The sequence below is a fragment of the Oncorhynchus mykiss genome, chromosome 14 (assembly GCF_013265735.2).
Source record: "Oncorhynchus mykiss isolate Arlee chromosome 14, USDA_OmykA_1.1, whole genome shotgun sequence".
Classification (NCBI taxonomy): domain Eukaryota; kingdom Metazoa; phylum Chordata; class Actinopteri; order Salmoniformes; family Salmonidae; genus Oncorhynchus; species Oncorhynchus mykiss.
Window position 1 is genome coordinate 12,917,259 of NC_048578.1, and position 14,016 is coordinate 12,931,274.

General features: G+C 41.0%; 2 protein-coding genes across 5 annotated transcripts; both read right to left on the reverse strand.

Moving 5' to 3' along the window:
• Nucleotides 1-1,937: 1,937 nt before the first annotated feature.
• On the reverse strand, nucleotides 1,938-6,562 carry ran (RAN, member RAS oncogene family). Of its 2 annotated transcripts, none has more exons than XM_021561242.2 (7): nucleotides 6,458-6,562; nucleotides 5,474-5,540; nucleotides 5,260-5,344; nucleotides 4,704-4,829; nucleotides 2,780-2,967; nucleotides 2,434-2,604; nucleotides 1,938-2,314 (listed from the first exon to the last, which is right to left on the reverse strand). In XM_021561242.2, exons 2-7 carry the CDS (start codon nucleotides 5,504-5,506, stop codon nucleotides 2,270-2,272), a joined length of 648 nt encoding a protein of 215 aa, XP_021416917.1. In that variant the 5' UTR covers nucleotides 5,507-5,540; nucleotides 6,458-6,562; the 3' UTR covers nucleotides 1,938-2,269. The 2 variants fall into 2 exon arrangements, with proteins under 2 accessions (XP_021416917.1, XP_021416918.1); XM_021561243.2 differs by lacking the exon at nucleotides 6,458-6,562 and adding an exon at nucleotides 5,908-6,016.
• A 125-nt stretch (nucleotides 6,563-6,687) lies between these two features.
• Nucleotides 6,688-9,999, reverse strand: LOC110488824 (NADH dehydrogenase [ubiquinone] iron-sulfur protein 8, mitochondrial-like). 3 transcript variants are annotated; one of them, XM_021561246.2, is made up of 5 exons: nucleotides 9,745-9,999; nucleotides 8,882-8,936; nucleotides 8,680-8,738; nucleotides 7,830-7,958; nucleotides 6,688-7,269 (listed from the first exon to the last, which is right to left on the reverse strand). In XM_021561246.2, exons 2-5 carry the CDS (start codon nucleotides 8,919-8,921, stop codon nucleotides 7,138-7,140), a joined length of 360 nt encoding a protein of 119 aa, XP_021416921.2. In that variant the 5' UTR covers nucleotides 8,922-8,936; nucleotides 9,745-9,999; the 3' UTR covers nucleotides 6,688-7,137. The 3 variants fall into 3 exon arrangements, 2 of the variants coding, with proteins under 2 accessions (XP_021416921.2, XP_021416919.2); XM_021561244.2 differs by having other exon boundaries at nucleotides 8,882-9,091; XR_005035929.1 differs by lacking the exon at nucleotides 6,688-7,269 and having other exon boundaries at nucleotides 7,893-7,958; nucleotides 8,680-9,091.
• Nucleotides 10,000-14,016: the final 4,017 nt, after the last annotated feature.

Here is a 14,016-nt window from a genome sequence, read left to right on the forward strand (position 1 = left end):
GCTGGACCTTCCTGCAGTCAGCATGCCAATTGCACATTCCCTAAAAATTTGATAATACCCAATAATAGGTTGAGAGACTGGGATGTCACCAAAGCTGTGTTGTACAGGGCCAAAGACCCCTCAGCCACCAATACTCCTTAGCCGGCTCACAATAATGGAATGTTCTACAGTATCAAAAGCTTCGGCCAAGTCAAAAATTGCAGCACAACACTGCTTAAAATCAAGGGCGATGGTGACATCATTGAGCACCTTTAAGGTTGCAGTGACACATCCATAACCTGAGCGGAAACCAGATTGCATACCCGAGAGAATACTATAGACATCAAGAAAGTCAGTCAGATAATTATTGACAAGTTTTCCAACACTTTTGATAAACAGGGCAAAATAGAAATAGGCCTAGAACAGTTAGGATCAGCTTGATCTTCCTCTTTAAAATAGCAAGGACGCACCGAGGCTGCCTTCCAAGCAATGGGAACCTCCCCAGAGAGGAGAGACAGGCTTGGCGATGAGGGACAGCAACCATAAAGAATAAAGGATCTAAACCAGATGTTTTTTGGTGTCAAGTTTGAGCTCCTTTAGCACCTTGGACTCAGTGACCACCTTCAGGGAGAACCTTTGTAGAGGGGTAACGGGGGAGAGGGAGGAGCATCAGGGATAGTCATATTAGAAGACTTGGGAGATGAGGAAATACTGGATGGGCAAGGAGGCATGGCAGTCAAATAGGAATCCTGACTTTATGAAGTGGTGATTAGAGCTCAGCCATGTGCTCCTTTTCAGTAACAACCACAACAACATTAAGGGACATAGGCAGCTTTGAGGGTTTATTCTCATGGTGGCAGCATCATGCTGTGGGGATTTTTTTTCAGCGGCAGACTGGGAGACTAGTCAGGATCAAGAGAAAGATGAACAGAGCAAAGTAGAAAGATCCTTGATGAAAACCTGTTCCAGAGTGCTCAGGACCTCAGACTGGGGCGAAAGTTCACCTTTCAACAGGACAACGACCCTAAGCACACAGCCAAGACAACGCAGGAGTGGCATTGGAACAAGTGTCCTTGAGTGGCCCAGCCAGAGCCCAGACTTGTACCCAAGCAAACATCTCTGGAGACCTAAAAATAGCTGTGCAGCGACACTCCCCATCCAACCTGAAGAGAATGGGATCAACTCCTCAAATTGCACCAAGCTTGTAGGGTCATACCCAAGACCTGAGGATGTAATAGCTGCTTCAATAAATTACTGAGTAAAGGGTCTGAATACTTAAATGTGATATACATTTAACATTTCTAAAACCTGTTTTTGTTCTGTCATTATGGGGTATTGTCTAGATTGAGTGGAAAACTTTTATTCATTTTAGAATTAGGCTTTAACAAAATTCTAAGTCAATGGGTCTGAATACTTTCAGAATGCACTGTATTAATTAGGTATGTCGTAGTTGCAATGCATCTTGGAAAGACGGCGCCTAATGAATACAAGCAAACTTTTTTAAAATGGCAATTATGACAACTGGTTATTTGCATGACAATGACCAGTTAGTTACCCATAATTCCATACAATCTTCACAGCCCCAGTTTAGGCTCCGTTTACACTTCTTCCAATTATGTGGAGGTCAAAATAATGAAAAGTGCATATCCATTTTAAAATGTTGATTACTAGTCCTTGCTATTATCATTCACCGTAGGATTAAGACAAGGGAACATGAGGGGGTCCCTGTGAAAGAAAAGGATTTAGACCGGTCTTGCATCAAATCGCTTAATTCTCCAGTCTAATTGGTAAGTCATTTATGAAGGAACCTGCAGTAATTTACTCACTGACTTTAAAATGGAATTGACCCCAACCCTGGCCTCTTATCAGCTACTTAAGATTTGCGCCTACCGTGCCTAACGTCTACCCCTTAGCCACACGTTAAAACATTTAGCAAAACAATGAATCACAACTGCATGTTATATTGAGAATGTTTTTATTCAAAGTTTATTCCCCCCCCAAGTGCTTCCGGTCAGTCGGCCTTAGCCCAGCGTGTGTGCCGGGGAAGGGCAGAGGATGGTGCTTGATGATGGTGAGTAACATTGCCATGCCAACACTAGGGCGGTGTGTCTTACAGTGAAACTAGAGAACCACACGACTTCACCATGTTTGTATTTCTTTCCGTTTTAAAACACAAGCAAAACAAAAAAATAGAGTTCAAAAATAAATCTGCAACGGGATTTTACAGTAAAGGGGCCAAACTCAGACAACTTCCTGCCACGCGGGGGTAGGGGGGGTCATAGGTAACAGGTTAAAGGTCATCATCTTCATCTGGGAGCGCTGTTTCTGATGCAACCTGGAGGGCGGAGAAAGTGAATAACTTATGACGATCTGATCCAATTTCATCTGATAATATTTTAGTTTGGTCTCTATGCAGTCCATATACCCGTGCTGGGCCACTATGGTTCTACTCACTTTGAGGTCGTGCTCGTACTGCGCAGCGAGGGAGGGGTCCATGAGGATCTCTGGGGGGGCGAGGGCGGGCATGGCCACAAACTCCAGGTTGGGGTCTCCAATCAGCTTCCGTGCTAGCCACAGGAAGGGCTTCTCAAAGTTGTAATTACTCTTAGCAGAGATGTCATAGTACTGAGAGAGAGGGGGTGAGAGAATGAGAAGAGAGGATTATCATCACCTTGCAGTGGTGCACACAGTCACAAATGTTGCTTGTTTACCCATTATTTCCATCAGGGCTAGTCTTTCAGTTTGCACAGAAACACGCTGCATAAGAACAGTCTACTGTAATAAAGTGTGTAATAATTACCTGGAGGTTCTTCTTGCGATGGAATACGATGCTCTTGGCTTTGACTTTACGGTCTTTGATGTCCACCTTGTTGCCGCAGAGGACTATGGGAATGTTCTCACAGACACGCACCAGGTCACGATGCCAGTTGGGTACGTTCTTGTAGGTGACTCGAGACGTGACATCAAACATGATGATCGCACACTGGGCTGGAGAGTGGAAAGTGAGAGTACAAAGTAGGAGTGGAGAGAAAAGCAGATGGAGTGAAGAGTCAAAGAAAGCGAGAGAAGGATGTAGAGAGGGAGAGTCACAACATGAATCTTCTCAACACAGCATCCTTAGAGGGGGAAGTGGTTACTAGAGATCAACCGATTAATCGGAATGGCCAATTAATTAGGGCCGATTTCAAGTTCTCAAATCGATAATCAGCATTTTTGGACGCCGATTATATTGCAGTCCACGAGGAGACTGCGTGGCAGGCTAACCACCTGTTATGCAAGTGCAGGCAGCGAGGAGCCATGGTAAGTTGCTTGCTAGCATTAAGCTTATATGAAAAACAATCAAACTACATATGTTGGTGATATTACTTGTTTAACTAGCTTGTCCTGCGTTGCATATAATCAAAATGCCTGAAATTGTGTCACTTCTCGTTGCGAACTGTGTGAAGACCATTTCTTCCTAACAAAGATGAATTAATTTGCCAGAATTTTACATAATTGTAACGGATGTGAAATGGCTAGCTAGTTAGCGGTGGTGCGCGCTAATCGCATTTCAATCGGCGACGTCACTCGCTTTGAGACCTTGAAGTAGTGGTTCCCCTTGCTCTGCAAGGGCCGCGGCTTTTGTGGAGCGATGGTAACAACGCTTCGAGGGTGACTGTTGATGTGTGCAGAGGGTCCCTGGTTCGCGCCCGGGTATGGGCGAGGGTACGGATTAAATGTTGTTACTGTTACATAATTATGACATAACATTGAAGGATGTGCAATGTAACAGAAATATTTAGACTTTGGGTTGCCACCCGTTCAATAAAATATGGAACGGCTCCGTGTTTCACCAAAATAATAAACTTTTTAAATTATTATACATTTCCGGGTTTGACCATTAGTGACTTATGGCATGTATTTCTGTGTTTATTATAATTAAGTCTGATTTGATATTTGATAGAGCAGTCTGACTGAGCGGTGGTTGGCAGCAGCAGGATCGTTAGCATTCATTCAATCAGCACGTTCCTGCATTTGCCAGCAGCTCTTCGCAATGCTTGAAGCACAGCTCTGTTTATGACTTCAAGTCCATCAACTCCCAAGATTAGGCTGGCAATACTTAAGTGCCTATAAGAACATCCAATAGTCTATGAAATACAAATGGTAGAGAGAAATAGTCCTATAACTACAACCTAAAACTTCTTTAACTGGGAATATTGAAGACTTATGTTAAAAGGAACCACCAGCTTTCATATGTTCTGAGCAAGGAACTTAAACTTGAGCTTTTTTACATGGCATATTGCACTTTTACTTTCTTCTCCAACACTGTTTTTGCATTATTTTAACCAAATTGAACACGTTCCATTATTTGAGACTAAATTGATTTTATTTAAGTACGTTTGTAATTGATTTTATTCAGTATTGTTGTAACTGTCATTACACACAAAAAATAATAATAAATCATATTTAAAAAGACTGATTAGTCGGTATATGCTTTTTTTGTTCCTCCAATAATCGGTATCGAAAAATCATATTCGGTCGACCTCTAGTGGTTACCCATTATGAACTATTGTCATTCATTAGTTCCTGGTTGTAAGAACTGGCCAGTGACCTTCCATACAAAGCTCTGTATCCAAGTATTTTTTGTTGAGCAGGGAGTTATTTTTAGTAACTAGAGTTAGAGTTATTCCTCCTAGTCATGAAAAACTCTAGAATAAGCTAATAAGTACCGTTTTATACCATACCTTGGATGTAGTAGCCGTCTCGGAGCCCTCCAAACTTCTCCTGCCCGGCTGTGTCCCACACGTTGTATTTGATGGCCCCTCTGTTAGTGTGGAAGACCAGCGGGTGCACCTCCACTCCCAGAGTGGCTAGAAGGAAGGAAAGGGGAGAATAGAGGGGAAACCCAAAAGGAGAAAAGACGGGAGAGATAGCAAGAAATAAGGGAGAGAAAGGTGGGGTGCAAAGGAGAAATGGTGAGAGGAGGAAGACAGTTTAGTAAAACTGCCGAGATTAGAAGATGCTAGAATGGTGGCTGTTTGTTTCATTCAGTGTCACACCCTTGCTGCACATTGCCATCTGGTGCCTCCATGTATCCTCTCATATTGGAGGCCTCTGCATTCTGACAGTTGAATCTGCCAACACGGCCCCCTCCCAATGACAAATTCTGATTAAGCATTCTACTATTACAGGCTGTGTGCAGAGGCCTAACACCCATTTATCATCCCATGTGGCTGTGTTCTCGCTTTAAAAACGGTGTGTTGTTGTTTAAGTAATTACATGCCGATGGGAGTGACTTACCAACATATTTCTTCTCAAACTCTCCCGTCAAATGTCTTTTGACGAAAGTAGTCTTTCCCGTTCCTCCATCGCCAACCAACACAAGCTGAGAGAGGAAGAGGGATAGAAGTTGAAACATAGGTGAAAACAGCAGCTAACTACTCATGACCAAACATATAATCCAATTTCACGCTCTAAAACCGTTGACGTCTGAGATATAAGTAATAGCCCTCACCTTGAACTGGACCTGTGGCTCGCCTTCTGCCATTGTTAATAAATGTGTCGTGGATTTTGATGTTCTCCTAAAAACAGGACAAGGCGCCGGAATGGTTACGTTAACTAGTTACATAGCCCGTGTAGATGGGTTAACTATCTACAGAGTTAACTGGTTTGCTAACTATTTTCTGATGATGGGATCGCTAAACTACAACAACCTAACTTTCGACATATCGAGACAACAGCACGCGCCCAGGAACTAGCTGCTAGCTAACCAACAAGTAACCTCGCTAGCTAACGCTTGTTTTTGGGCGGTTTTAATTCTATCAACTTCTTCCAAATACATTGCATATTTTCAGACATCTGACATGATATTTAAACGTGTAAACAATCAGAAGTATTACAACCTAATTGCAGGAATATATGCTTTCTAAATAAAAGTTTTATTTGTACCTAGCACAGCATGCATCCTCAACGCAGAGAATGGCTAGCTAACAGTTAGCATTTGATGAGTGCGCCATTGATTCAGCAGGCTGAGGCTGCCGCACTTTTCTAGTTTCGACTGGAACAATGTCTGTGCAGCGCTAAAATCTGTCCCCCGTTTAGCTAAAAGACTAACGTCAGTTTGTTAGACAACAAACTCCGTCTCAAAGCACACAACTAGACAAATGTTATTTGGATTGACAATAACCATAGTTCGCTTCAATTGCAGAAACAAATTAAGGAAAGTCTCGCAATCCAGTTAGCTAGCATTTCGCCAACAGAACCACTTATCACAAAGCTAACGTTCGCTACTAACATGGTAGCTAACGTTCGCTAGCATAGGCTTGGAAATCAATAAAATTGTCTAATAACTTCGCATACTATTAACATAACTACGAAACTGAGTGTATAAGTACACCAACAACGTACTTTAGTGTCTCCGATTAAACCAATTTTTATTCACAATGATTAAAATTTGAATGTAGACAAGCATCACATCAGGAAAAATGTTCAGACTCACCAGCGTTGAAACGAAGAGAAAAAGAGTAAATGGCTGCGTTCGCGGGAGATTCAGCGTGGAATTGAGTCAGTTTCCGCCCATGTCATGTGACCAATGCCAGCAATACAATGCTTTTTGTTACAACTCCCGATGATATCATACAGGTACAGATGTAGGATCTTAATTTGAGCCAGTATGCTAGAACAGAAAAATAATCCTGCAGCAACAGGAAATGCATATTAGTATATCGATTATAATTAATGGATATTTTTGTAGGGGTTGATACATTTTTCATTAGTGCAAATCAAGCTACAGTATCTACAGTGCCAAGATATCCCTTTTAAACTTCTTCCAAAAGTGGATGAAAAGATACACAAAAAGAGGCCGTCAAAAAACATGTATTTTCTTCATACAAATACATAACCTACAATTTCATCTACAGTTATAATATTTTAAAGATTTTGTTAATGACAAAATGTGCATGAGGTATACATACGGTCATCAAATAATGATTAATGTACAATTTGTGTGTGCACTTTCACACTTGTGTTTTTTTTCCCTCTGACAATAGGCCTACTGGCTCTCCATGTTAAAAGTATGATCGAAGGCTTTGTTTGTGTATTATTCATTGACATTAGATTGTCTTAGTGTTTACGGTATGCATAGTATATGTAGTTAGGTTGGTTTTCCAGTACGATGGTCTATCTATAGAGGTAGTCTGCCTGTATGTTGGCAGCAATCTCCAACTCCCACTGATCTCCATTGTTCAGTAGCTTCTCTTTGTTGTACAGCAACTCCTCGTAGGTCTCTGTGGCAAACTCAAAGTTTGGACCCTGAGGGACATAAAGAGAGAAATAAGTCCAAAAACCCTTAGCCCTAGAATAATCCAGAAGTTCTGGAATAGGCTGCTGAATTTTCTGTTATAGAATTTGACAAACTGAGAGAGAGTGATATTTCCCTCAGATTACAGAGACCCATAAAGAATTTGAAAACAAATCCAATTTCAATAAACTCCCATATCTATTAGGTGAAATACCACAGTGTGCCATCACAGCAGCAAGATTTGTGACCTGTTGTCACAAGAAAAGGGCAACCAGTGAAGAACACACACCATTGTAAATACAACCCATATTTATTTTGTTTATTCTCCTTTTTGCAATTTAATTGTATGTACATCATTACAACACAGTACATAGCCATAATATGACATTTGAAATGTCTCTATTCCTTTGAAACTTTTGTGAGTGTAATGTTTACTGTACAATTTTATTATTTATTTAACTTTTGTTTATTATCTATTTCACTTGCTTTGGCAATGTAAACATGTTTCCCATGCCAATAAAGTCCATTGAATTGAAAAAAAAGAAAGAAAGATGGGTTGTCAGCTGTTTACCTCCACAATAGTATCAACAGGACAGGCCTCCTGGCAGAAGCCACAGTAGATGCACTTGGTCATGTCGATGTCGTAGCGAGTGGTCCTCCTGCTGCCGTCTGCACGTGTCTCAGCCTCAATGGTAATGGCCTGTGGCAGACACAAGAAGCAGCAGAGAGAGGACTTAATGAACAGGAGGAGGGAATGTAAACTCTATGGGGCTCTATTGAGCTGTGCGGGAGGGTAGGAAATGACCTGGGTGGGGACTTACCTGGGCTTTATAGGGGTTACCTGGTTGGGGTAGCATTCCATAGTAAAGTATATGAAGTTATCTATACCCTGGGTAATGTTGTGGACTGCAGGTACATACAATCAAGTATTGGTGATATATAGGCCTATATACAGTAGTTTGTAGTACCAGTGTGTATAGTGATCAGGGCATTGAAGGCAGTGTGTGTATAGGGTACAGTAGGTGTGTATAGGGTCACTTGGGCCTATACAAAATAAAATTTAAAAAATGTACATTTTATTTAGGCCTATGGTGTGGGTGTGTGTGTGCTCGGTCCACAGGAGAGCCTGAGCAGCTCGGTCAGTGATTGACCTCATATCAAGGGGCAGCTTTTTGGCATTCACATACTCTACACAGACAGACAGAGAAAGAGAGAGAGAGAGAGAAGAGAGGCAGATGATGTGAAAGGGAAGGGAAGGGGGGGATGCCTAGTCAGTTGCACAACTGAATGCATTCTACCGAAATGTGTCTTCCACATTTAACCCAAACCGTCTGAATCAGAGAGTTGCGGGGGGCTGCCTTAAATCAGAAGCACAATCAATTGTGTTATTGCTCTTAAATATCAACATTTGTGTTACTTACTGTACATCCCTCTCCCTTACACTGCGGCTGAAGTGTCGAAACCAAGGCAGGGCTGTTGACTCCAAAGGCACAGAGAGGACAGTGACACAGGTATCCATCACCCCCAAATTAAGGCAGACTGTCATAAGGATGCAATGCAAGTCCACAATTCACTAACATTGGAAGCTTCAGGGCAATTAGATTTAGAGGTGTCTGGTGTTACCTGGCCTGGAGCAGTAAAGCAAACACAATGCAGTAGACATCACAGAAAGAAGAAACTGGAGAGAGAGAGAGAGAGAGAGAGAGTGAAAGAGAGAGAGAAAGTGCATTTGTTGAAAAATAAATGAGTCAAATAGACCAAAATATTGGATTCTGACCGCAAATGTCCAGCAGCAGGAAAACCCCCTTCTATTTGACCTCCAGTGAGCACATCCTAAACACAGACGCTATTTGTGAGTGTGTAAAGCGGTGAACAGACTGCCAGGCAGCTGATTTACCCTGCACTTTCCTAATCTCCCGTCCCCAATCTGGCCCTTACATCCTACTGAATTTACAAATAAATGCCATAAAATTGTAGCCGCACGAACATTCAGGCCTGCAGCATAGGTTACTACTGTAGCAATAAATATGGTTAATGTCACTGGCAAAAAAGTTGAAAGAAAAAGCGTGCAGATCCTCGTAAATCACGCACAGTGGATATAACATTAACTGGCTATGATTTGATGAATAAACCTTAAGGAAAAACGGTTATAGAAGAAAAAAAACGTTGAATAATAAGGCACGGTTGTCTAATAAGGCACGGTTGTCTATATGAGCGGTCTGTAGCCTATGACAGGGGAAGCGGGTCAGGTCAATAAAAATGACATGCTGCGCACTTGAATATCGCTGTTCAAACCGGATAGATAACTTCCCAAGTATCCGACAGGCGGCGCTCAGTATATCCTTATATTTTCTGAGCACTGATAGTAAATATCAGGAAATACAGGAATACCGATTAAAAAACGAAATAAACATGAAAAATTACTACTTTGTAATATATAACTGCAAACAGCATCAATCATTGTAAATATATATAAATAAACCCACCTGCTCCGACAACGTGCCTGGGCTGTGCAGACTCGAGGGGCAGCAGTCACAACTCGATCACACAGACATTGTTTTACGCGAAATATTATGCAGCATCATCTGGTTATGTATGCAACGAAAGTTCAACATTCACCTTCAAGCTGTCTACTTATACAGTTTGACGCATACGTTCGATAAATCCAACATATGCACTGCAACTGCCTCTGCAACGCAATGCTGCAAGGCAAACGCAGCTTTTCATTGGAAATGAATGTAATGCTGGTGTACCAAAATGAAATGACCCTGTCGGTGTGGTATATGCATCAAACTGTATGCGTAGACGGCTTGACATAAAGGGTAGCAAAAGGTGAATGTTGAACTTTTGTTGCACACACAGTACCAGTCAAAAGTTTGGACACACCAACTGTTTCAAGGGTTTTTCTTTATTTTTACTATCTTCTACATTGTAGAATAATAGTGAAGACATAAAAACGATTAAATAAACATTGGCAACCCATCATTCAGGGCAATTAGGGCAGAGCACTTTTTTTTGCATGTTATTCTTGCATTAATATGTGTCGCATATATCAGTTTGCAAACTATGTAGAAAAAAAAGTATATAATTGAATTAATAAAGCCGTATACGAACATGGTCTCTTTTTGGTTTTATTGAGTAAGTCAGCTCCAAAATGCAGGTGTTTCAGCCTAGCTGTGGTGGTGGGGCGAGCCAGCAGCAGAAAATAGAAGCATTGCTCCTGATTGGCTCAGCGTTCTGTCACTCATGGGGACACTACCTCACAGGCCAAGTCTAAGTGCTGAGTAAGAGCAGACATCCGAAAATGTCAGCCCTTTGAGTCCTGCCATAGAGTTATATTATAAGTGCCCTTCCAAAAGAAGGCTCAATGTCATTGGCCACAGATAAAATGACATTAAATCACGTTATATGTACAGTAGCTTTGATTGGACTGATCATGTCAACATCTTACTTTCAAAAGCTAGCATTCATCATCATGAATCAAGTCTACGATCTATTGGCAAATTATTTTTATTCTTTGTCATATGAAGAGAAATAATGAAGAGAATTTATAGATAAAACGTATCCTACGTATTTTGTGAGTAAAATCCTTTTTCCAAAATTGATTTAGGTACATTTTTGTGAAGACCCTGCTGGACAGACAGGACAGCTCTGTCACTTTCAGACACGCACAGAGCAGACTTTAACCACAGGGGTTCTCTGTAAAGAGATAGTAATCCAAAAGGCACAGACACACCCCTTGACTTTCAATTGGCACCGTTGACCTGTATGTATTCTCTCCTGATTGGCTCTGTGGTGCACAGTCTGGCAGTCTGACTAAAGTCTGGCAGTCTGACAAATATTTTCTAACACTTCGGATCCTATTCTTGGACAGTTAGAAGACACAATGCATCAATGCAACAACAAATAAATGTAGTACTAATTACTGTCCATGAGTAACCTCAACCTTGTGAGGAGAGAGACAGATAGGAGAGAGACAGATAATATCTCCTTTCGTCGTTAATATCAACCATAAAATGAATAAAAATTGAATATTGACAAATTAAACAGAAATTGTAGACCTTTAATCTTTTCCAACATGTCAACAGACACTTAACTTCAAATAAGAATGAAACATTTCACAGTGTTAACTTTCTCTTAATCCCTGGTTGATGTACATTTCAGAGCCTCTTCAGTGTGGATGGGGTATAGCATACATTTTCAACAACAAAGACTGGACTTCCAGTTTGTGTTCTTCGTTCTGTTGAACTCGTTTCTCTTCATTCCTTGGCACAGCACATGGAACCACCGTTGGCATGCAAAACATTCAATCTAAAACAAAACAAAGCGTAACATGTTTTAAAGAATATCAAATATAAATTATCGAATTAGCCATCCATTGTGTTATATCATAAAATGTCTTACATGCCGTCACTGTTGTCAAAATATTATAAAAATGTTAAATAAAGTTACTAACCCAGTCAGTCTTTGGGCCACATCCAGGTTCTTTATCAGTGGCCCACACGAAGCAGTTGTTGGCTTTGCTGAACTCTGAAATCATAGGCATGAACTGAACATATGGCTGTCCCACACAACTACATAAAAATAAAGAATTTACATTTACTTTGAATTAAATGTCGTTACATACAAGACATATTTATTATATCCTCAGCCATTTCTTTTCGCAGTTGTTCCATGTGTTTTTGAAGGTTCCATATCAATTTGGGAAGGGATGTTGGGGAATTTCTGTGCAACGTCCTTGGCCAAATAAAACTATATAACTATCAAACCTGCATTACAAAGACCCCACAGCTGAAGGTGTCCTGCTGCATGGTGTGAGTTATTTCCCCTCCTTTCCACTTTATGTCCGCCCAGTCGTCTTTTCCATGGCAGGATCTTCTCATTTCGAAGTATTCTCTTTTTTGTGTAAAAATAATGGAATTCTGAGTAGTTATAGGCAAATGAATACACAAGCCAAATTTGTATGCTGTTTTCCTTATCACTATAATCTAGTAGTAATTTATTAGTAGAGGTAATTTCCTTTATGCCCATCCACACAGCCTAAATTATAGGCACTGAACCATTTACAGGACATTAATAAAAGTAGCATATAGGATCCAACCCTATTACAGAGCGAATAAATGTAGAGCGTTTGTAGACTTTAAGAAAAAAATATGAAGTGACCGTTTCATCAGTACGTGCTTAAAGAAAGTCATATCACAAAGATCACAGATGACAGTGCCCACCAAATCTATGACAATAGAGAATGAATTGTAAGCACCAAAGTGTGTTTGTCAAAATAATATCTGAAAATGTCAGTTGTTGAACGTAATACTTCTATTTGCAATAGCAATCTATGATATATGCAGTTGAGGAATATTCCATGTACCAACACTACATGTAGGACGGACATAAGACATTCCCACATACAGTATTTTATTATTTCACCTTTATTGAACCAGGTAGGCCAGTTGAGAACAAGCTCTCATTTACAACTGTGACCTGGCCAAGATAAAGCATAGCAATGTGACACAAACAACAACACAGAGTTACATATGGAATAAAACAAACGTACAGTCAATAACACAATACAAAAGTCTATATACAGTGTGTGCAAATGAAGTAACACGGAACCCAAACCGGCTGCTAGCGTGCGCCATTGTGCGCTATCGTGCGCCATCGTGCGCTATCGTGCGCCATCGTGCGCTATCGTGCATACATTTATTTTGTCCCCCCACACCAAACGCGATCACGACACGCAGGTTAAAATATCAAAACAAACTCTGAACCAATTACATTAATTTGGGGACTGTTCGAAAAGCATTAAACGTGTATGGCAATTTAACTAGTTAGCTTGTAGTTGCTAGCTGATTTGTCCTGAGATATAAACATTGAGTTGTTATTTTACCTGAACTACACAAGGTCCTCTACTCCAACAAATTAATCTACACATAAAATGGCCAACCGAATTGTTTCTAGTCATCTCTCCTCCTTCCAGGCTTTTTCATCGTTGAACTTATATGGTGATCGACATCTAAACTTTCATAGTATTACCACAACTACCGGCAAAACAGTTGGTCTTTCAATCACCCACGTGGGTATAACCAATGAGGAGATGGCACATGGGTACCTGCTTCTATAAACCAATGAGGACATGGGAGAAGCAGGACTTTCAGCGCAATCTGCGTCAGAAATAGGAAGAAGTTCTATTTTAGCCCTTGGCATCGCAGACGCTTGTTGGCGAGAGCGAGCAGTGTGGGTGCAATAATTGAATAACATGGATTTCTAAATGTATTTTGCGACGCCTGCGCACGCGACGTGTCCGGTCTGGTCAGCATGTAAGATTAGGGAGGTAAGGCAATAAATAGGCCGTAGTGGCGAAACAATTAAATTTTCGCAAACAAACACTGGAGTGAGATGTGCAGAAGATGAATGTGCAAGTAGAGATACTATGGTGCAAAGGAGCAAAGAAAAATAATATATATAAATAACAATATGGGGATGAGGTAGTTGGATCGGCTATTTACAGATGGGCTACGTACAGGTGCAATGATCTGTAAGCTGCTCTGATAGCTGATGCTTAAAGATAGTGAGGGAGATCTTCAGCTTCAGTGATTTTTGCTATTCGTTCCAGTCATTGGCAGCAGAGAACTGTAAGGAAAGGCGGCCAAAGGAGGAATTGGCTTTGGGGGTGACCAGTGAAATATACCTACTGGAGCGCGTTCTACGGGTGGGTGCTGCTATGGTGACCAGTGAGCTGAGATAAGGCGGGGCTTTAC